The sequence below is a fragment of the Berghia stephanieae genome, chromosome 11 (assembly GCF_034508935.2).
Source record: "Berghia stephanieae isolate SIO BIC M18660-M18661 chromosome 11, UCSD_Bste_1.3, whole genome shotgun sequence".
Taxonomy (NCBI): Eukaryota; Metazoa; Mollusca; class Gastropoda; order Nudibranchia; family Aeolidiidae; genus Berghia; species Berghia stephanieae.
Genome location: NC_088370.1, coordinates 23,798,689 through 23,820,475, shown reverse-complemented (window position 1 = coordinate 23,820,475; position 21,787 = coordinate 23,798,689). Strand labels below are relative to the sequence as shown.

The 21,787-nt window shown below is 36.8% G+C and overlaps 1 protein-coding gene across 1 annotated transcript in view; it reads left to right on the top strand.

Moving 5' to 3' along the window:
* The first annotated feature begins 6,126 nt into the window (after positions 1–6,126).
* LOC144956551 (zygotic DNA replication licensing factor mcm3-like) overlaps positions 6,127–21,787 on the top strand; it is a 43,738-nt gene continuing 28,077 nt past the window's right edge. Inside the window, exons 1-9 of the mRNA XM_078887122.1 lie at positions 6,127–6,446; positions 8,786–8,898; positions 9,202–9,324; positions 10,373–10,458; positions 12,734–12,864; positions 13,250–13,324; positions 15,030–15,113; positions 18,727–18,806; positions 20,771–20,879. Of these exons, the coding sequence (XP_078743248.1) occupies positions 6,378–6,446; positions 8,786–8,898; positions 9,202–9,324; positions 10,373–10,458; positions 12,734–12,864; positions 13,250–13,324; positions 15,030–15,113; positions 18,727–18,806; positions 20,771–20,879 (870 nt within the window). The 5' untranslated portion in view covers positions 6,127–6,377. The remainder of the gene's footprint in view (positions 6,447–8,785; positions 8,899–9,201; positions 9,325–10,372; positions 10,459–12,733; positions 12,865–13,249; positions 13,325–15,029; positions 15,114–18,726; positions 18,807–20,770; positions 20,880–21,787) is intronic.

Sequence of the window (21,787 nt, the reverse complement as noted above, 5' to 3'; positions counted from 1 at the left end):
TCTAGGGTCTATTCCAAGGGAAGACGTCAGCCGCAGTACAGCGTCGCAAATTGAGCTAGGGCGAGGTGACTTGCTCAAGGCCACACAGCGAAGCGGCGGGTGATTGAACTCGATACCTTTCGGGTACGAAGCAAAGATCACTGAGCCAAGCAGCCCCTAAAATCTCTGATTTGTCTGTACAGAATGGTAACGGTTTCACACCATTGTCTACAGATAGTATAAGAAGTCACTGTTTCACATACAATGACCACCCATAGAATGATAGATTATAGTTTGATTCCGTCCCAGTCTATCAACCTTTTGGAGAAAACACAGCAAAAGTACAACCTACAGCCCTCCTTTCCTGGCCCCCGCCCTGCCCGCACTATCTCCTATTTCCTATTTTTATTTACCTCTTAGTCTTTCTATTTGAAGAATTTGAAAATGCACTCATGATACAAAGCCAAAGTGAACCTGATAACGAAAAATGTGAAAAACAATTTGATATATTCCAAAAGTGTGTCAAAGCAACTGCAGAAAAGCATTTACCAATAGCTCAAATAAACAGCAAAAAGGAATGGATGACAAATGAAATTCTAAACCTATTTGAAGAAAGACGAAAATGCAACAGAGGGTCTGCAGAATACCAAACATTGAACAACCACATTAAATCCAAATGCATCGAGGCACACGAGAACTATCTAGACTGGAAATGCTGCGAAATCGAAAGAGAATACAAACCAACCCCCAACAAGCTCACCAAAGAATAAAAGAACTATCAGGGAAAAGGAAAAGCAAAGCAGCAGGAAGTTGTATCCAAAACAAACAAGGGGAACTGCTATTTGAAGAACAACGTATAGAAAGCCGATGGGTAGAATACATAGGCGAACTGTACAATGATCCAAATAGAAATGAACCACCACTGAAATTCAAAGAACCATTAAGCGGACCAAACATCACCAAAAGTGAAATTGAACATGCCATGGAACGAATGAGGGATGGCAAAGCAACAGGCCCTGATGAAATATCTGTAGAGGTATTAAAAAGCCTAGGAGATCTAGCAATTGATGAACTTCACATATTATTCAACAATATATACAACACTGGGAAAATTCCAGAAGATCTCTGTAACTCTATTTTCATAGCAATACCAAAGAAAGCAGGTGCAGTCAGATGCGAAAATTTTAGAACTATAAGTTTAATAAGTCACATCAACAAAATACTGTTGCGTATAATTATCAACAGGCTAAGGAATAAGATTAACCCAGAAATCGCAGAAGAACAATATGGATTCCAACCTGACAGAGGGACAAGGAACGCAATATACCTCCTCCGTGTTTTAAGTGAAAGAGCTATACAGGTTCAGACCCCACTATACCTCTGTTTTGTCGACTACAAAAAAGCTTTTGATAGAGTACGCCACGAAGAAATACTAAAACAACTGCACTCCATTGGCGCTGATGAGAAAGACCTCAGACTCATGCAAACATTATACTACACCCAGCAGGCATCTATCAAAATCGGAAACTCTACAGGAAATTCCATTCCTATTAAGAAAGGAGTCCGTCAAGGGTGTGTTGCCTCACCAGATCTGTTTAATCTATACCAAGAAACAATCATGAGGGGCATAACTAATATGGAGGGAATAAAAGTAGGAGGTCACAACATAAATAATATAAGATACGCAGACGATACGGTACTCATTGCAACATCAGAAATCCAACTTCAAAAGATTGTTGACAAAGTGGTATTAGATAGTGAAGCCAAGGGAATGGAAGTGAATATCACCAAAACGGAATGCATGGTAATACAGAAAAACCCCGAAAACAACAACACTTGCAATATAACGATTCACGACGAGCAACTTACCAACGTAGAAAGTTTTAAATACTTAGGTTCAATAGTGACAACAGATGGCAGATGTAACCGAGACATACGAGCAAGAATAACTCAAGCCAAACAGGCCTTCGTGGACCTGGGGAACATTTTGAAAAACAAACAGATGTCGTTCGGGATTAGATTCAGAGTCTTGAAGTGGCCAATCTTGTTATACGGATGCGAAAGCTGGACTACAAATGCAGAAACACAAAAGAACATTGAAGCTTTTGAAATGTGGTGTTTGAGAAGGATGCAGAGAATATCGTACACTGCACACAAAACGAACGAAGAAGTGCTAAAACAAACATACCAACAAAGGAAACTAATGCCCTTAATAGCGGATCGACAACTATCCTTTTTCGGACACATGGTAAGGAAAGATAAGAATGAATACCTGGCAAGTTGTGGAAAAATACCTGGTAAACGCGCCCGGGGGAGACAAAGAAAAACACTCATAGACCAACTGAAGGGCTTCACCAACCTAACAATCCAAGAGCTGTTTGAAAAAGCAAGAGACAGGGAGGAATGGAGAGAAATAATTCATGCAGTATCCGAAGCCTGGACCAGGCATGGAACCTAGAAGAAGAAGAAGTCTTTCTATGTTTTCCTCAAACCCCCCCCCCCCCCTCCTCCTCCCTCCCCTCCCCTTCTTCATCTTTCACTGCCAATCCACTCAATCTACCTTTTTACTTATAAGTTAGTTCCAAGTTTCATGGTGTAACTTCCTTTCGTTTTAATTTTACTTACACGGTTGTTCTTTTACTTATTAATGTCATTAACAATAACCAAAATCTAGACTCGTTTAATCTATCAAATCAATCAGTCATTCAACCATGTGGGAAAGCGATATGATATAATACAAAGCTAAAAAAGAAAGAGAGGGGGAGAGAGAGGGAGAGAGAGAGAGAGAGAGAGAGAGAGAGAGAGAGAGAGAGAGAGAGAGAGAGAGAGAGAGAGAGAGAGAGGGGGGGGGGGGGGGGGGGAGGGAGGAGAAAGAGTATATTATGTGTTTGTGTGTGTCGAAGAGATTAAGAGAGGAAGATAGAGAGTTAGAGAGGAGATAGATAGATAGATAGATAGATAGATAGATAGATAGATAGATAGATAGATAGAGAGATGGGGGGGGGGGGGTCTGTGTGTGTGAGTGTGTTGAAGAGATTAAGATATTATATATATATATATATATATATATATATATATATATATATATATATATATATATAGAGAGAGAGAGAGAGAGAGAGAGAGAGAGAGAGAGGGAGAGGGGTGGTTGGTGGAAAAGAGGAATGATGTGTGAATGAAATTGGGACCGTTTAAAATTGTATTGGAAGAGGAGTGAGTAGTTCGAGTGAGTAACTTAGTAACTGGATACATTTGAAATCAATCTTAATTTGTTGTATTAAATTGGAAAGACGTCTGTGTGCATTGTGAATCAAATTTACATTTCACTCTCTTTTCATCTCTCTCTCTCTCTCTCTCTCTCTCTCTCTCTCTCTCTCTCTCTCTCTCTCTCTCTCTCTCTCTCTCCTTCCTCTATGTATTCATCTCTCCCTCTTTCTATTTATCTATTTTCCGTCCTCTCTCTCTCTCTCTCTCTCTCTCTCTCTCTCTCTCCCTCTCTCTCTCTCTCTCTCCCTCTCTCTCTCTCTCTGTTTCCTCTCCACCTCTTTATCTCACTCCCCTTCCCGTGTAGATTATTTCACATGCCATGGTGTATTGTTCTCGATTTACATACATTATTCTTCTTTTCTTTATCTCTCCCGTCTTCTACGTCTCTCTCTCTCTCTCTCTCTCTCTCTCTCTCTCTCTCTCTCTCTCTCTTATATATATATATATATATATAATATATATATATTATATATATATATATATTATATATATATATATCTCCAACCTTGTCATGTAAAGGTTTTCATATTTTATGCCTTATGATGTGCACCCCTTCTACGTACATTGATTTATTTACCCTTTCACGTATACAGCCTGCACGTATATATTATTATTCATCTAGAACTATGCTCTTTTAATTAGTTTAACGGCTGTGAGTGGACGTTGATGGGGGATTACTCTCGGTTACTTTAATTTTTCAGGTGCGAGTTATTTCCCGTCGTAGAGTGCTTTTGGCGTGGAGAGAGTAGAATTGGCGTGGGCGGGACTCACGCCAGTAAACTCTAGAGTGTTTCTGGCGGCCGCCAATCTAACTCTCTTTGGCGAAGAGTCATTCTGGCGTGCTACACCGGCTGTGTATCCGGTACACCGGAAGAGATTATAATAAGGGCTAAACTGTTTGACCGAGTGCGAGAAGGCGAGGTGGTCGGCTGTTTTAGTACAGCGTAACTGTAACGACTGGAGAACCTTGGCAGTCGAGGATTGCTAGGCACCAGGAGAAGACAACACTCCAACCCAGCGAGTCCCCAATCGCGGATAGGGGAACGCCCTGTAATAGGGTAGCTGTGAATATTCAATAAACAGCCCCGGACAGAATCATGGGAGGCCCTTTGGTAAGGCCGAGTACCCATCAGCCACCCTGCTCGGGTCACACAAAGGACTCATGGGAAGCAACCAGAACATAATGATGACACCGGATCGGTCGAGGCCCGGGACAACAACGACCGCGGGTTCCATCGGCAATATCCAGGGTGGACGTTGACACAACCGCCTGTAATACCACTACCAAAAAAGGGAAATTTGAGAAAATGCAATAATTATAGAACAATCAATCTCATTAGCCACCCCAGTAAAGTAATGTTACGCATCATCCTAAACCGCATCAAAACCAAATCAGAAGAGATACTTGCAGAGGAACAGGCTGGGTTCAGAGCAGGCGGGAGCACAGTCCAGCAGGTGTTCAATAGCCGCACCCTCACTGAAAAAAGTCTCCAACACCCAACAGTTTTATATAATAATTTCATTGATTTCAAAAAGGCATTTGACCGAGTGTGGCACGACGGCCTTCCTTTGGAACATTCTAAGAAACTTCGACTTTGATGAAGGACTCATCCAAACAATGGAAGCTTTGTATGAACAAGCTTCTAGTGCTGTATCCCAACTGGGACACCTTTTGGTGTCAGACAGGGCTGAATACTGTCCACAACCTTCTTCAATATAAATCTTGAACAGGTAATGCAAGAAGCATTACAGTATCACCAACCTACAGTCTCAGGTGGCAGACAATTATGCAACCTGCGGTTTGCAGAGATGATATTGACCTTATTGCCCACAGTCAACAAGAGTTGCAATAACTTACTGACCATTTACACCAAGCGGCATCAAGATATGGCATGGAGATCAACATTTTCAAATCCCGAATCCTAGTGAACAGTCAAGAAAATACTAGAGCACAAATTGTCGTGAATGGTGAGAGTTTTCAAGAGGTAACGTCTTTCAAATACCGTGGAGTGCTCCTCGCTGATGACGGAACAAGCATGTCGGAAATAAAAGCTAGACTGGGCATGGCTACTGCAGCAATTGTAAGACTAAATAGAATCTGGAAAAGCAACATAAACTTCAAGACAAAGCTTAAATTAAACTATTGAGATCTCTGGTACTGTCTGTACTCCTCTATGGTTGCGGGACCATGAATGCTGACACAGAAAGGAGAGTTCGCGCATTCCAGCTCAAAGGCTACCTTATAAACTGTGTATTCAGTCTACTGATGGACGGAAAACACAGTTTCTAATATAAACGTTTTACAAAATTATGAAAATATTTTACAGAACAAAACGAGCACAACCTCATTTACATTTTCTTTCGTCCCATATCCCACTATCACATGTAATGTTAAAATTATACATTATCTATTCTCAATCATGCAATTTTTTCTTAAATGAAAGGCCACCTCTATTAGCAGTATTTTGTTTTCGTTATTCGCAGTAGTACTGCGAATAGTTATAGCGCTCGTTTTCGTAATTCGCAGTAGTACTGCGAATAATGATTTCCCGTATAGATAGAATGCGCTTGGCCAAGGAGTTCACAACATTGCCACCCGGAAGTATAACGGACCAACACACAAACTCTGTGTAACCATGAACTTTTATAGTCTGGTTAATACAGTTTAGTGAGAACAACTCACAAACGCGGATGGCAAAAACAATAACAAAGGCCTGAGTGACGTCATCTGCATACTATCTATTCGCATTTAGAGAGAGAGAGAGAGAGAGAGAGAGAGAGAGAGAGAGAGAGAGAGAGTCATATCCCTTGTCTACCCTTTTCAACACAAATAACCGTAGGATGTAGAGATTTTGTCTTTTTGCGATTTTTTCCGGTAGAATAGTATTTTCTCCGTTTCTTCCCGCGGTTTGTCACGTGACTGATTTGGCGCGTCCATAGAGAGAGAGAGAGAAAAGAAATCTTATTCTTATTTTTTGAGTTTGTTTTTTCTTCTTCATCCGTTGTTTGGTTTATTAGTGTAAAATAGTGAAATTTTCCAGTGAGATCAACACCTCGTTTACTATAAGCACGAACTGACAAAAGTTGTCTGTAACCAAGTCCAAGCCTAGCTGACCAACCAACTGAACACCATGGCCACAGAAATCGACCAGAGATTACGATCAATTCAAAGAGAATATTTGGATTTTCTTGATGACGATGTAAGTAATGTTGACTGTCACTTTTTATTCTCGACGTGTAACTAATTATCCTACTGAGGGGCTAAACGATATGCCGATATTGACAAAGACGCAGACGTGTCAGGAGGTGGCACCAAATTTGTATTATAATTGAATTTCATCCTGCCTAAGTCATGAGTTTGAGAGCAGGGAGTCAGGGAGCGGAGCGCACACAATCACAATTTTTAGGACATGCTACTCGACTCTCTAACTAGTCTAACCATAGGAACATTATTATTATAATTCCTCAACTGACTGCATCATCATTTTTATTAAATTTTCTCAGCGAATAATATAATGTTCTGAACCCTCCTACTCCTACTCCTAAACTTTGTAACAAAGTACTTTGACTTTGTTGGTAAGAGCAACGATGGTACATATTCATATTGTTGTTATTGTTGTAGTACTACAAGTTGTAGTTGTACTACTACTATAACTACACCTTGTACTTGTAACTGCTAACTGCTACGTTATAACTACTCTGTTGGCGTTGGCTCATAATCATATCACAATTTACTTCATTGCCTTTGCCCAAAGTCCACTTATTAATATTAAAATTTTATTTGCATTGCAGGTCTGATAACTCCAATTCATTATGGCTATGACTATGGGCATGGGCTCATTGTTGTAATGGAAATCTGTAACTTTAAAAATGAGGCAAAATATTGTCCATTACAACAGTTAATAAACTAGGCCCATTATTTAAATAATTGGGTTTGGATGTCAGACCTGCATATATGTACACGTTCCCTTTACCTCTTGGCTCTTACTCATTCTAACACTGGAAAGTGGTTATCAGCTCAATATATTATAGTCTAAGTAAATTTTCACTTTACATGAAAGTAGCATGATAGAAGCAGGGCTCAAAACTACCGTCCAATTTCATTAACTTGCATTTGCTGCAAACTGTTGGAGCATATAGTGAGATCCTCAATAACTGAATATCTCGAAACTAACAGTATTTTTTGTGATGAATAGCACGGATTTAGGAAGCACCACTCATGTCAAACTCAACTTCTATCATTAACACATGATCTGTCGGCTGCGATTGATAAAGGTGGTCAAATTGATCTAGTACTACTGGACTTTGCCAAGGCCTTCGACAAGGTTCCTCACCATCTGTTAATCCAGAAATTGTATGACGTTGGTATCAGGAACAAAACCTTACAATGGATTGCAACTTTTCTGGACAATCGCACCCAACAAGTTCTTGTCGACGGCGAGACTTCCACTATCGGGATGGTGACATCGGGGGTACCTCAGGGCTCAGTCCTTGGGCCCGTCCTATTTTTAGTGTACATAAATGATCTTCCACGAGGTATAAGGTCAAAAGTGCGCCTCTTTGCTGACGACACAGCATTATATAATCAGATAAGAACAACAGACGACTGCAAAACACTAAATGACGATCTAGCTAAATTACAAGAATGGGAAACAATAAATCAAATGGAATTTAATGTATCAAAGTGCAATGTTCTAACCATCACAAATAAGAAAGCACCTATTACATTTGAATACCAACTAAAAAGATGCCCAATCACAAATCAAACCCTTGCTTTTAAAACTATTGTTAGACCAATTTTGGAGTATGGCAGCTCAATTTGGGACCCATATACAAAGAAAAACACTGACACCTTGCATCACAAACACATTCGATCCTTTCTCAAGTGCGTCTGAAATATAACAACGGATTGGCCTTGAACCTCTGGAAAAGAGAAGAAAGACAGATAAACTTAAATTGTTCCACAAGATCCACTACAAAAATTCGTGCCTTAAACTTCCAAATGACATCAAAGATATCGGCACAAGAAATACGAGGGGACACACAGCAAGAGTAACCATCCCAACATCAAAAACAGACGCCCACATGTATTCGTTTTTCCCTTCCACTGCTCGACTATGGAATAGCCTCCCAGCTGAAGTGGCTGAAAACGGTTGCCAACTTGCCTTCACGCGATTGCTAGAGTTCACAACGTGACTTTTTAATCTATGTGTTTTTTTTTTTTGTTTTTTTTAAATTTTAAATTAGTATTATGTGCAGAGTTTTAGCAAGTTTGAAATGTAAAACCCTACAAACTGTGGAGTGATCCTCGACAATATTGGAGGTTTCCACAAGACGAAGAAGTAATAAATACAATTTTACATAAAAGTAACAAACCCATCTTTTTCTATTATACTTACTTAGGCTTATATAAGCCTAAGTAAATAATAGAAATTCAATGGACGAGTCTGTTACTTTTATGTAAAATTGTATTTTTTACTTTATGTACGTATTTTTCTCATTTATTGCATCCTTTCGATTTTTTTTTTTCCAACTGCAGGATGATCAAGGAATCTACCTCCAGAAAGTTAGAGATATGGTGAGCGGCAATGAAATTCGGCTCATTGTAAACATCAATGATCTCCGACAAAAGAACGCAGCCAGGTGCCAAGCGTAAGTCTTGTATAAGAATCTGCCTCTCTACACACCGAAAAGCAATATTAAACAATGAGTAAAGCAACTCTGGAAAAAAGACCTAATAAACGCTAAACTAGAACATTTCGGGCTCAAAACCCTTCTTCAGCCAACAACAAAAACAGTAGAAACGTTAATACATGAATTTAGATACAAACAGCAGATGAGTGAAAGGCACATCTTGCCAGATTTTTGCAACTTAAATCTCTTAATGTTCTATTTGTTAAACTGTCATAATCCTATGTTATTTTAAACTATTTTGCCGATTTCTGTTTGTTTCAGACTTTTGAATGAAGGATTTGAGGAGCTCATCTGTTTTCAGAGAGCTTTGAAAGATCTGGTGTCTGCAGCCGATCCGATATATGGGAAACAGAATGAGGAATTTTTTATTGGTTTTGAAGGCAGGTATGTATGTATTCTTTGGAATAGGAATGTGATGTTTGATGCATCCGTTCTTATTTGATGTTTTAGTAGTAATGTTGAGTGTCTTTGGGTAAACATTCACTCAGGCAGCAATCTCTTCTTCAAGCTCCTTAACCTTATATCTCTCAGAGCCCGTAGGTGCATAATGGATGGACATTTTCCTTCCATTTCTTCCTTGGCTAAAAATACTTTTATATCCACTAAATGTGCTCAACGCGCTTAAGGCTTTACAAAGGTTCCCTGACCACATCAACACGTAACATGCGATACTACAATATTTTCCGGACGGAAACACAGTATTAACTGCCAGGTACTCATTTTATAGTGAGTAAAGAGCCTTTTCCAAGGACTCAACTATATGCCGAGTAAGGCTCGATCTCAGGACTTTTTGATCCGAAAGTGAGTGTCATACCACATAGTCGCACTACAGTCCAGGTCCTCTGCCAAGAGTGCCATCCAGTTTCATTCCTTTCCTTTTCCACGTCTGCATGCTCCCTCTTGTCTTTCCTTTTCATTTTCCAATACTCTTGTCCAACTGAAAGGTTTTGAATACTTTGAACATTCGGCTGTACAGCTTCATTAAAATTAAGCAAATGTCATTCAAACCATCATAAGAGTTAATTCAAGAAAATGTTACAGTTCACAAAGTCATATTTGGTGATCCTCAGGCACACAAATCCAGAATAATTTTGATTTAACTTCTAAAGAAAGTAATTTGTATGCATTACTTGTCAGGGCTTTTCGGTATGGAAGGTTTTTCTATTTTCTTTTTATTTTACTCTTTATTCCTTTTTAAAATTTTCTTCCAAAGGGATTTAGTAATGCATTCAATGATTGGTGGTCAAGTGGTTAAAGAATTACGTTGTGGCCTGGAAGGTCCCAGGTTCGAGTCCAGCTTTAAGCATTTTTTTTTTACATTCAGCGGGATAATTAACCCTCATTTTGCTCATTTGAGACAACTGGGATGATTGCTGTCAAAATCCGATGTTTGTTTAATGGATTATCTATTTTTTTTTTTCTTTCCATACAGCTTTGGTGACAAGCACAATACCCCTCGGTCTTTAACAAGCAAATTTCTTGGTTCTATGGTGTGTGTTGAGGGAATAGTCACAAACTGTAAGAAATGTTTTCTAAAAGTGAATTTTTATCATAAAAATTAAGATCACCATTTTAGACCTACCAACCAGTACGATTAATCGTATACGCGGATACGATTAATCGTATACGCGGATACGATTAATCGTATACGCGGATACGATTTTCGTGGATTTAATACAATTTTTTAAAAGATATGTGACGTGAATGATATTGATTATACATTTGATGCATTGATACACGCGTGTCGTACACCAACTGTTGACTGTGTTTCTGAATGAATGATGCATCACATTTAATACTATAGTTATCATTTCAGTTGCGTATATGATGCCGGTTTTCACCAATATTTTTCTCATACATTTTTGAGGATTTGCATAGAATTATGCATATAAGCTTATTTTATACTTTAAATAGTCTCAGACCACATTTACGCTTTTACCACTTATTAAATAGAAAATTCTAAGTGAAAATTTAATTGAACCAGCATCTTTGACTATGAAGCCTTCAATTAAAAACTGTATTGCCAATTAACTTAAACATAAATGGGTTATTTCCCTTTATAATAACTAAATTACTCGATTTTGATTTATAAAATTTATAATGATTTTTTTTTTTTCTTTATTATTTTGTACGAGTCTTGAATTACAAAGTGGGCAGCTTTAGGAACCGTATTTGGTTCAAAATGAATTTTTTAGAACCATTTTAGAAGTATTTAACTCGTCTCTGCAAATTACATACTTACAAATTTCCCATCATTTGACCAACGGAATAGTATTAGTAGTATATAGAAGTAATAGTAGTAGTAGGAGGAGTAGTAGTAGTGAATGCTCAAAAAAAAAAGAGAGAGAGAGAGAAGAGAGAGAGAGAGAGAGAGAGAGAGAGAGAGAGAGAGAGAGAGAGAGAGAGAGAGAGAGAGAGAGAGAGAGAGAGAGAGAGAGAGAGAGAGAGAGAGAGATATGGATCATTAGATAACATATATGGAAAATATCTTGCTACTGTTGCAAATTGTCATCTATTGAATTGAAGACCACTCTCCCAGATATTTTATCTCAAAACTTTCTCATAACTGATGTACTGGGCTAGCAGATATCACCATCACAACTTCATTTTGTACATCAGCATCTCTTACCATCAACATCATGACATCACCACTTCTACAACTGCCATCGCAGTATTGTCACTGCCACAACCACCACCACATCACTTCTCCCACCACCGCCACCACAGCTTCATCATCATCACCACCACCACCACCAGAGCACCATCTCTACAACAACCAACACTTCTTCCGTTGACACAAGCATCAATACTACTAACATGTTAAGGGTCTTTTAGTCATTTGAGTGTTTCGAAAGCAATTTCCTTTGATATTGCAATTTCTGAGCCTTATGCTAAATTAAGATGACCATTAACTTTTAGTTTCTCGATAAATCGATAATTTTGTAATCACTAGATATTGCTTGAATGATGAAGATCAGAGTTTATTTTGATTTAGGATTGATGTCAGCTTTTATATAAATTTTTGTATAGGGCGCACTTTTTTTCCCACATGTGCGGACAAAATACACTTGCGGGTGGTTGGATGGGAGCATCACCCTTGAATCATATACCTATGATGTTCGCATGGGTGTACGATCCGATAGTGATGTCGTTTCTTCTTCTCTTTACTAGCCTATCCTGCTTCTTTGGTTTGTGATTGTATTTTTGACAGGGGATATTTTTTTTTTCTGTAAATCTTCTGCCTGTTTGTTCTTGGTTATTTATAATTTAGCTTATGATATCTTTAGGTTATGATCTTGATTTACATTTGTACTATTTTTGTTAGATTGCTTGTTTCTTTGTTTCAGCACTCTCTCATATAACCTCAATTGTGTTGGAAGAGACCTAAAGCAACAAACAAACAAACAAAATACACTTTTTTGCTAAAAAATACACTTTTTAGGGTCATGGAATAAACTTTTCATCCTGGGAAGGTTGGCAGGTCTGCCATTTGTCTAAATTAGTCTCCTGTGATTCTATTTTTAAAAAAATATTTAGATCTTCCGATTGTAATCCATAACTGTAACAAGTATTAAAATGGTGATTGATAAAACATTTATTGGCAGTAAAATTAAGAACCTTTAGTTTTGGAAATTTATAGTTTACATTGCATGTTTTCTTCTTCTTTGTTCAGTCTTTTAAAAACATTTTCTGAAATTTTTTCTTTTTTTTTTGTTTTTTTTTTTTGTGTGTGTGTGTTATGGTCCTTTTTAAAATTTATTCTTGAAAGTAATTTACATATGTTGAATAACAGGCTCTTTGATAAGACCAAAGATTGTAAGAAGTGTCCATTACTGTCCTGCTACAAAGAAAACATTGGAGAGACGTTACACAGATATGACATCCTTGGAAGCTGTTCCCTCAAGCGGTGTTTACCCCACGAAGGTAAACATTTGATTTTAGTCATTTTGAAGGATCCTGCACTTGTCTCTCGATGAGACTTGTAGGTGATCTCAAACTAATAAGTACAATTGTAGCGTGCTGTTGGAATCTACTTCTGTTCCCTGTTTGTGCCAGTCCCCTTTGTCTGATTGATTTTCATTGTAAATCTAGAATTTTTTTTTGACCTTCCCATTTTCTTCCTTTTTACTGGCGTTAATATGACCTAAATGTGTTGGGATCATTAAGCTGTACAAAATGTTCATACATGTATTTTTTCAGTTATTTCGATGTTTGGTCATTTTGGATAACTCATACTTGTTCATAGATGGTTGTGCTTGATTCTTAAAGTATGATGCATTATGTATTCTTTTCTTTTTTCCATCAATAGGATGAGGATGGCAACCTGCTTGAGACTGAGTTTGGTCTATCTGTTTACAAAGACCATCAGACATTTAGCATTCAGGTAATCTGCTGTATTTTCTTGTTTCTTTTAGTATTAAAATCTTTTAGTTTGAACCTTAGTCATGCCTGTCGAATCTTACAAATTTTTCGTAACTTTACAAATTTTAGACAAATTTCATGGCCAATTACGAAAATATGCAATTGTATGGAAAAATACAAATTTTAACATAGCTGCCAACCGTTCCGTTAAAAACGGATTTGTTCCGTATTTGACTTCCTGAGTCCGCAAGTCCGTCAAAATCCGTATATTGTAATTTTTGACTAATTTGTGGTAAACAAGGCATGTAAGCCTAATGAATTACTATTATATTTCTACTACTGTTATTGTTATTATTATTATTGGTGTCCAGTCAAAGATGGTTTAAATCAGCACAGCATATTCTCCATTCCTGTGTAGCTCTTTAATTTAAATTATGCCTCTCTGTCATAAATTTATGGTTTTCAACAATTAAAAAAATTCCAGTTGTATATATGACGCCTGTTTTTAACTAAAAACCTTACATAATGTATTGGAGATTTGCATAAATTATGCATATTAGCCTCGAATATACTTTTAGTGTTCTCAGACCTTATTGATACATTCCCTATTTGTTACAAATATTATTTTAATTAAGAATAGAATTAAATCAACTTCTTTGATTGGAAGGCGTTCAATAAGAGAATCAATTATTTATATAGATTAAACATTGCAATGATTATTTCCCTTTATTAATTTATGAAATATAAGTTCAATCTCTTTAAAGCTAACATCTTGATCTGATTATTATTATTTATTTTTTTTCAAGCAAGCTTTTGTAACGGTTTAGGTTCAAGAGAATTAGTATACTCCATTTTTAGGTGTGTTTATCTTGTCAAAGTAAAGAGGTAGGAATTCTCCAATATGTAGAGGTTCATTTTACTATAACTACTATTATAGTGTTCTACTTAAAGACCACTATGTTGCATGAAAGAAAATATATATGCAATTTCCTACTTTTAAGCCAATCTCCCTCATTCCGGGCCAAATGGGCATTCCTTATTTTATTTTTGAAAAGTTGGCAGCTATGTTTTAATTCTCAGTAATACTTAATGATAATTATAATGATTATAATAATAATAATCATAATAATAATGATCTGAAGAACTACTACTACTACTACTACTACTACTACTACTACTACTACTACTACTACTACTACTACTACTACTACTACTATAATATGATGGTGATGATGATAATAATATTAATAATTAATAACTACAATAATAATCATGATGATGATGATAATACAGAGTGTAATAATAACAATAATAAAGCAATTCTGCAACGCATGAGCATGACAATGTAATATTGAAGTGATTATCAATGTCAAATTGTGGTTGATCTTATACGATTTCAGAAATTACTAATTTCCTTGTCAAATTACTAAAAATTAACATAGAAATTACAAAATTTAAAGTTTTCAATTTGGCAAGTCTGTTTAGTGGTATCTCATTTGACCTTATGAGGTCAAAACATCCCCATATTTCTTATCCCATGCATTTATGAAGTGATTTCTGCGCTGATTGCTCACTTTGGATAGGGTGTGGGATTATGATTTTCAGAAAAATATGAAATTTTTCTTCAAGGATACTTAAAAGCAGCTTAATGGGCCCATACACCATATAGTTGGCTCAATTTTACTCAAAAATGTACTCGAATAATTTTGTATTTTGTGCTTTCGCAGGAAATGCCAGAAAAGGCACCACCAGGACAGTTGCCTAGATCTGTTGACATCATCGCTGACAACGATTTAGTTGATGCTTGCAAGGTTGGTTTTTCACTTATCAGAGGAAAATAAAGTTTTTGTTTGGAGTAACATTTTTGCAATGGAAAATATTTTGTACTTTTCCTCATTGTACAATGGTCTAGATATGAATAGTAATAAATTCTGTCATTAGCAGGAAACACAATATATAGTTTGATGCGCATTTGTATGGTAGTGATGTGCTGCTATATATATATATCCTTTCTTTAAAAAATATAGCATTGTGGAGAACATTGTGCTTATTTGAGTCCAAAAAAAAATTCATATGGCGCGCACCTCTACTGAAAGATTTGAAAAATAGAAATGTATTTTTTACAGATATATAAACAGATAACTTGATTTCCTTTTATAATTTAAAGTCAGTTTGAAAGTTCGTTAGGTCAAACAGATATCATAAAAAATTTACCGAAGACACTTAACATCTCATGGCCACACCCTCAACTCTATCTGTCCAGTAGAGTCCTTACTTCCGTTGTGTTGATTTACCGGTGATCAGTGTTGTTATGTAGTAGTGTGTTCTCATTGCTTGTATGTTTATGTGTGTGTGTGTGTGTGTGTGTGCAGGGGGGGGGGGGGGGTGTGTTTGCTACGAACTGTCAGATTGGCATTTTTCAGCAAATCGTGGCATTCATAGTGATATAATTCACTTGATCACATGACGGTATTCGGATTTAGAGAAATTTTAAACAAGTTTCACCGATTAACATCAACTAATATTACTGCTGATATTACTGTTGTTTTTATGCCATCGATGTGATAATTATTGCCCTGGGAAATATTTAGTTAAAGGTTTCGGCAAACTGTCAATTGGTTCTGTCTAGCTTCTCGCCCGAACAAACCAAATATAGACAGATTCGGGGACTTGATATTTTTCGCATCCGCTTCAGATTTTCATTTGACCTCACATAAGTAAAGGGGAGACATTCCGAAAGCTCCTACATCTCCAGGATTCATTCAATTTGTATTTTCACCGTTGATCTTTTGTCAGGCGTTTATTTATTCAATTTGTTGTCATATAAAAGCATTTTTAAAACTCTAGAACAAACCTTGATAGATTTGTGAAAGTTTAAAAATTCCTAATTTGACCATTGTTTTGATTCTCGGCCGTCATTTTAATTTGTGAAGTATTGAAGGTAGTGCTAAGCACTCCCGAGTAAAGCGTGGTAAAGACTTGTGACTTATTGATATTGATATCTACTGACTGATAAACTAAAATCATGCCGAATAAAGCATGGCAGCGACGACAAGCACATAGATTAAAATGTGCATCTAATCGTAATCAAGCTAATCAAGAAAATAATTCTGGCAATATCGAATGAAAATAGTTCTTTCCCCGCGAAATTGCTGTATATATATATAGATATATATATTAATATATATTTTTATATATATATATTTAATATATATATATATATATATATATACAGTGGACTCTGGATAAGATGATGCCCAGGGGAACCGAGAAAAAAATAGACTTATCCGAAAATCAACTTAACCGGAGTGTAACCAAATGAGCAAAAACACATGTGAACAAAGCAAACTAATCTAGAATAAGTATGGCCCTTCATGTCGCGCGGTCTCTGTAGTGGTCATCAGAGGCTCCTACCCCCAATAGCCCCAAAGAGGAATCAGAATACATAAAAATCGGAATTTGAGATAAAAAAAGCGGAGTCAACTTACTGTTATTAACTATGACATGTTTTGCAACAGAAAATGTAATAGACAATCCAAAAGTACTCAAATGATAAAATGTAAAAAGTGTAAAAATGTACAGATTGTGTTAAGACTAAGAATGGGGTCAAATAATAATAGAGAACACACAGGTCCTGGCCGTCTGAGAGCAAAGCATTGAATGGATGGATTTAACCATGTCAGGACCCCCCCCCCCCCCCCCCCCCCCTCCCCACACACACACCTGATCAAACAAACGCGCGTGGCGTGCCGGTACACACACACACACACAGGCACACGTACACAGGGCTAAAATTAAATTGGGAAAGAAGCTGACCGTACTCAATAGTATTATTACCGATTGAAGCCAACATAATATAATATTACCAAGGTCATTGACCTCGCAGATTGAAGTCACCATAATAATAATAATACTTCAGTCAACCCCCCTCCCAAACATATAATATTATCCAACATCAGCAGCACACTTTGAAGAGACTAATCAGACACACAAAATGTGTGTTGATTGACCATAGGAGATGCTGACGAAATAAGCCATAGCTCACTTTTTTTTCACAAGAGATATTTTTTTTCCCCTGGATTGGAAAGGTAAAAAGCGGAATTTTTGCCTTGAATGTGGAATGTATACCAATTAAGTTAAATTATTCTGCGAAAAGCGGAAGGGTAGGAGCCTCTATGTCAAGGTCAAGCTTCTTGTAAATTGTTGAGACAGAAATAGCTGGTATGCCAATTTCCTATGCGATGATTTTCTGTCGCATGCCAGACATTCCAAATGCATCGAATCTTCCTTTTCCGCGATAGGTTTGCCATTGTAGTTGTAGACTTGACTTGAATTCTTGATAAAATTGATACTAATTAAGAGGGCCATTACATAGGATGGCCTGGGATTAGAACCCACAAAAATCTTGAACTTGAAGTTGCGACAATGTAAAATTTGAGATGGAGAAATTAAAGTTATTCAATACTGCTCATGTACATTGAACATGGACGTCAGATAAAGCACCTACATCACATCGATGTGCGCCAATCGTTCGTGGATATTCTTAACCACTGAAAATTCTTACTGGTAGCTTTTTTAAACAATGGAAATACTTGTTTATTTGTGATTTATTGTAGTCATGAGTGATAAGAACATCGACTTATGTGGAGTTTTTTTTTTTTACTAATGTTATATAGGAAGAAGGGGGAGGGACCAAGAAAAAAAATCGACTTGGGTAAAAATCGACTTAGGCAACGTCGACGTATCCAGAGTGCACTGTATATATATATATATATATATATATATATATATATATATATATATATATATATATATATATATATATATATATATATATATATATATATATATATATTTCTGGATGGAGTTCCTGAGCTCCCATTTTGGGCAGGGAGGTACTTACTGTGTTTTCCATCCCCCTCTATCTGCCTTTCAATTGCTTTCTGTCTTTGTCTTGGAATGAGATTACTTGGTTTTGCCCTGTCCTTGGCCGGAGTCCTTGGCTTGGAGGGAAACAGTTGAATGTATAGTTATAGTTTTGGGCGATGATATTTTTTTTCCTTGTAAATGATTTCTCTCTTTTGTACTTGTTTTTTTTTTAAACACATGATTTGTACACATTTGAGTGTATTCTCAAACTAAGTTACACTGATAGTGTGCTCTTGGAATCTACATCTGTTCTCTATTTGAAGGACTTCCCACATGACTTACTTTTTCCTCAAGTCCTTTAAATCCTACATCTAGAATGTTTTTACTATCCAATTTTCTTCCTTTTTCATGGCGCAGATATGACCTAAAAGTGTTGCAAGCGCTGGAAAACCCTTAAAAACAAAACAAATCTCCCTACCCTTAGACGATGTTTTTTTATCTTTGATGTTTTACATTGCAAACGATATTATTATCCTATCCATGACTAATCAACAGCCTGGTGACCGGGTGCAAGTTGTTGGAATGTACAGATGCTTGCCTGGAAAGAAAAATGGGTTTACCACTGGTACATTCAGGTATAATTATTGAAAATTTTATCTTTTCTATTGTTTTTATTTTATGAGGTTAAATTTTGCATTCAGTAACTCTTTTTCACAGTTTTTACAGTCATCACTGACATGGTGGTGAATTGCTTAACCATTTAAGTGCGTAATCTTGTCCTGGTCAAAGTCTGCTGGCTGGCCTATCAAAAAATTTCAAGTGACCTTGCTGCCAATGTAAAGTTCTGCTGGCAAGATTAGTAAATTGTCCGTCTGATTTTGCAGTGTCAAACATTTTCCCGTGATAAGCTCCCATGTTGCAAAACTATAAATTTTGTCACCCGTGCTCAAGTTGATGAATTTTGGTGATACTCCCATTTGTATGACATTGACACAGACAGGCTACCGCCAAATGTTGAAAGTAACACGAGACACCAGAGGTCTTGGATGAGTAATTAATAGAAAGGGAAGGGGATATGGTAATAAATATGATAAAAATATTATATATATATATATAATATATATATTACTCTTTCTACACACACACTAACCTCTCTCCTCTGTTTCTCTATTCCTCTCTCTCTCTCCCCCCCCTCTCTCCTCTTTCTCTCTCTCCCTCTCTCTCTCTCTCTCTCTCTCTCTCTCTCTCTCTCTCTCTCTCTCTCTCTCTCTCTCTCTCTCTCTCTCTCTCTCTCTCTCTCTCTCTCTCTCTCTCTCTCTCTCTCTCTCCTCTCTTCTCTCGCTCTCTCTCTCTCTCTCTTCTCCTCTCTCTCTCTCTCCTCTCTCTCTCTCTCTCTCCTCTCTCTCTCTCTCTCCTCTCTTCTCTCTCTCTCTCTCTCTCTTTTTCTCTCTCTCTCTCTCCTCTCTTCTCTCATCTAATTTCATGTTATTTTTTAAAGAATTCATCTGGTTAAGGAAAGATTATAATAAGGATCGACTTTGAAAGCCTATTATTCAAAGAAATTTAAAATTTACTTTTAAAACAAAGATACAGTAGTTTGCTTTGTGAAGAATAGACTAAGTAATTTCTGGCCTTTTTTTTGTAGCCAAGTTGTAGTGATATTGATGGTCCTAGTAATAATAAATTACATATTACATAACTATGGTATTATATGTTATTTTTGCATTTGGTTTGATTTTAACCGATGGACTGGTTTTGTCTGGCAGGTTTTTTATTTTGCTGGCTCAGTCCTGGCAGCTTTTCATTTTTTCTAACTTTGACCCATGCTCGGCCTTCATATATCAATCGATGTAGATGACTCATCTTTAATGTATGGTTATAGTTTTGGGAGATGATATTTTTTTTCTTCTTGTAAATGATTTCTCTCTTTTGTACTTATCAAACCTGGGACCTTGAAGTGTCCCATTAAAAGTACAACGATTGATTTGCTGGTTCATCTACAGAGCTGCCAACTATACCCCAAAAAGGCGTATTATTACGCTTTTAAAATCAAATTATGCATGTTTTTTTTATTATTCTACATTACGCCATTTTGTTGTCATCAAGGTCGTGTTGGTGATTTAAGCATTCTTTTTCTTTGTCCGGAATCTTGTGTCACTGAAATCGGAACAAAGCTGCATTTTCATCCACACCCAGTTTATCTTGTTTTCTGAAGCCTAAACCAGAAGCTTTATTTGGGCAGAAGTAGCCGTTACCAAGTTAATTGTTGAGAGGTGTTTTCCAATAACGAATGCAGATGGTTGTGGCGATAATATATGTTTATGAATAATGCCTTTGTATTGCACAATTACAGCTTTTCCTTTTAAAAAATAGCACCTTTTTTTCATTCAAAATTACAACTTTTCTTTTGTTGGGGTTGGCAGGTCTGCATGTCATTGTTTGCAGAAAATATGAAGTGTTTCTATTTTATGAAGAAATTTTCACCCTTTGTTCTGAGATTATTAGTTTTTCCTTATTACCTGTTTTTGATCAGGCTTTTTCAATACCTTGTCTATGACATCAATATATCTGAGTTCCTAATACTGGTTTACTTTCACAGGACAGTTATGATTGCCAATAGTGTTTCGCTGCTAAGCAAAGAAGCAGCGCCATTGTTTTCAGCTGAGGATGTGGCAAAGATTAAAAAGTTTGGAAAGGATAAGAAACAGGTAGGTATATTGTAAGTTCATATTAATTTTTGAGGGGTTTTTAAAATTTTTTAAATTCCATCAGACGGATGGGGTTCATGACCTCCCATAGTGGACGGGGAGGTACTTACTGTTCTTAATTACCCCTATATTTGTTTTTCAACTTGCTTTCTGTCTTTGTCTTAGAATGAGAACTTGGTTTTATCCTTTCTCTGGCTGGGAGAGAAACAGTCAAATGTAAATTAACATAGCAGCCAACTGTCCTGATAAAATCGGGACTGTCCCATTTTGGCAATCTGAGAGAAAATTTATAGAAAAAAAATGTTGGGTTTTTTATGTGTATGGAAATGACCTTTGCATGTCACAGGCCTATACTTTATGACTAGCAAATTTAAAACAGGAACAGAAGAACCTTAAATCTAAATTATATAATAGACCAAATATACTGCTGTTTTGGGTCATGACAGTATTGTCTGTTAGAGTGTCCCGTTTTAGCTCTTTGAAAAGTAGGCAGCTATTAATAGTTTTGGGAGATGGTATTTGTTTCCTTGTAAATCATCTCGCTGTTATATATTGTTATATTTGTTGTTTTGAATGTATAATGTAAGCATTTGAATGTGTTCCTTTTTTAGTGGGATCCTGTGCTTGTGTCTGGAGGAGACTTTTAGGTGATCTCAAACTAAGTACATTGGTGGTATGCTCTTGGAATCTACATCTGTTCCCTGTTTGTACCATCTGGGTGGGGATCCTGACCTCCCATAGCGGGCAGGGAGGTCCATACTGTGTCCTTTATCCCCTTATATCTGTTTTCCAACATGCTTTCTGTCTTTGTCTTGGAATGAGGTTACTTGGTTTTATCCTGGTGGAGGGAGGGAAACAGTCAAATGCATAGTTGTTTTGGGAGATATTTTTTTCCTTGTAAATCATTT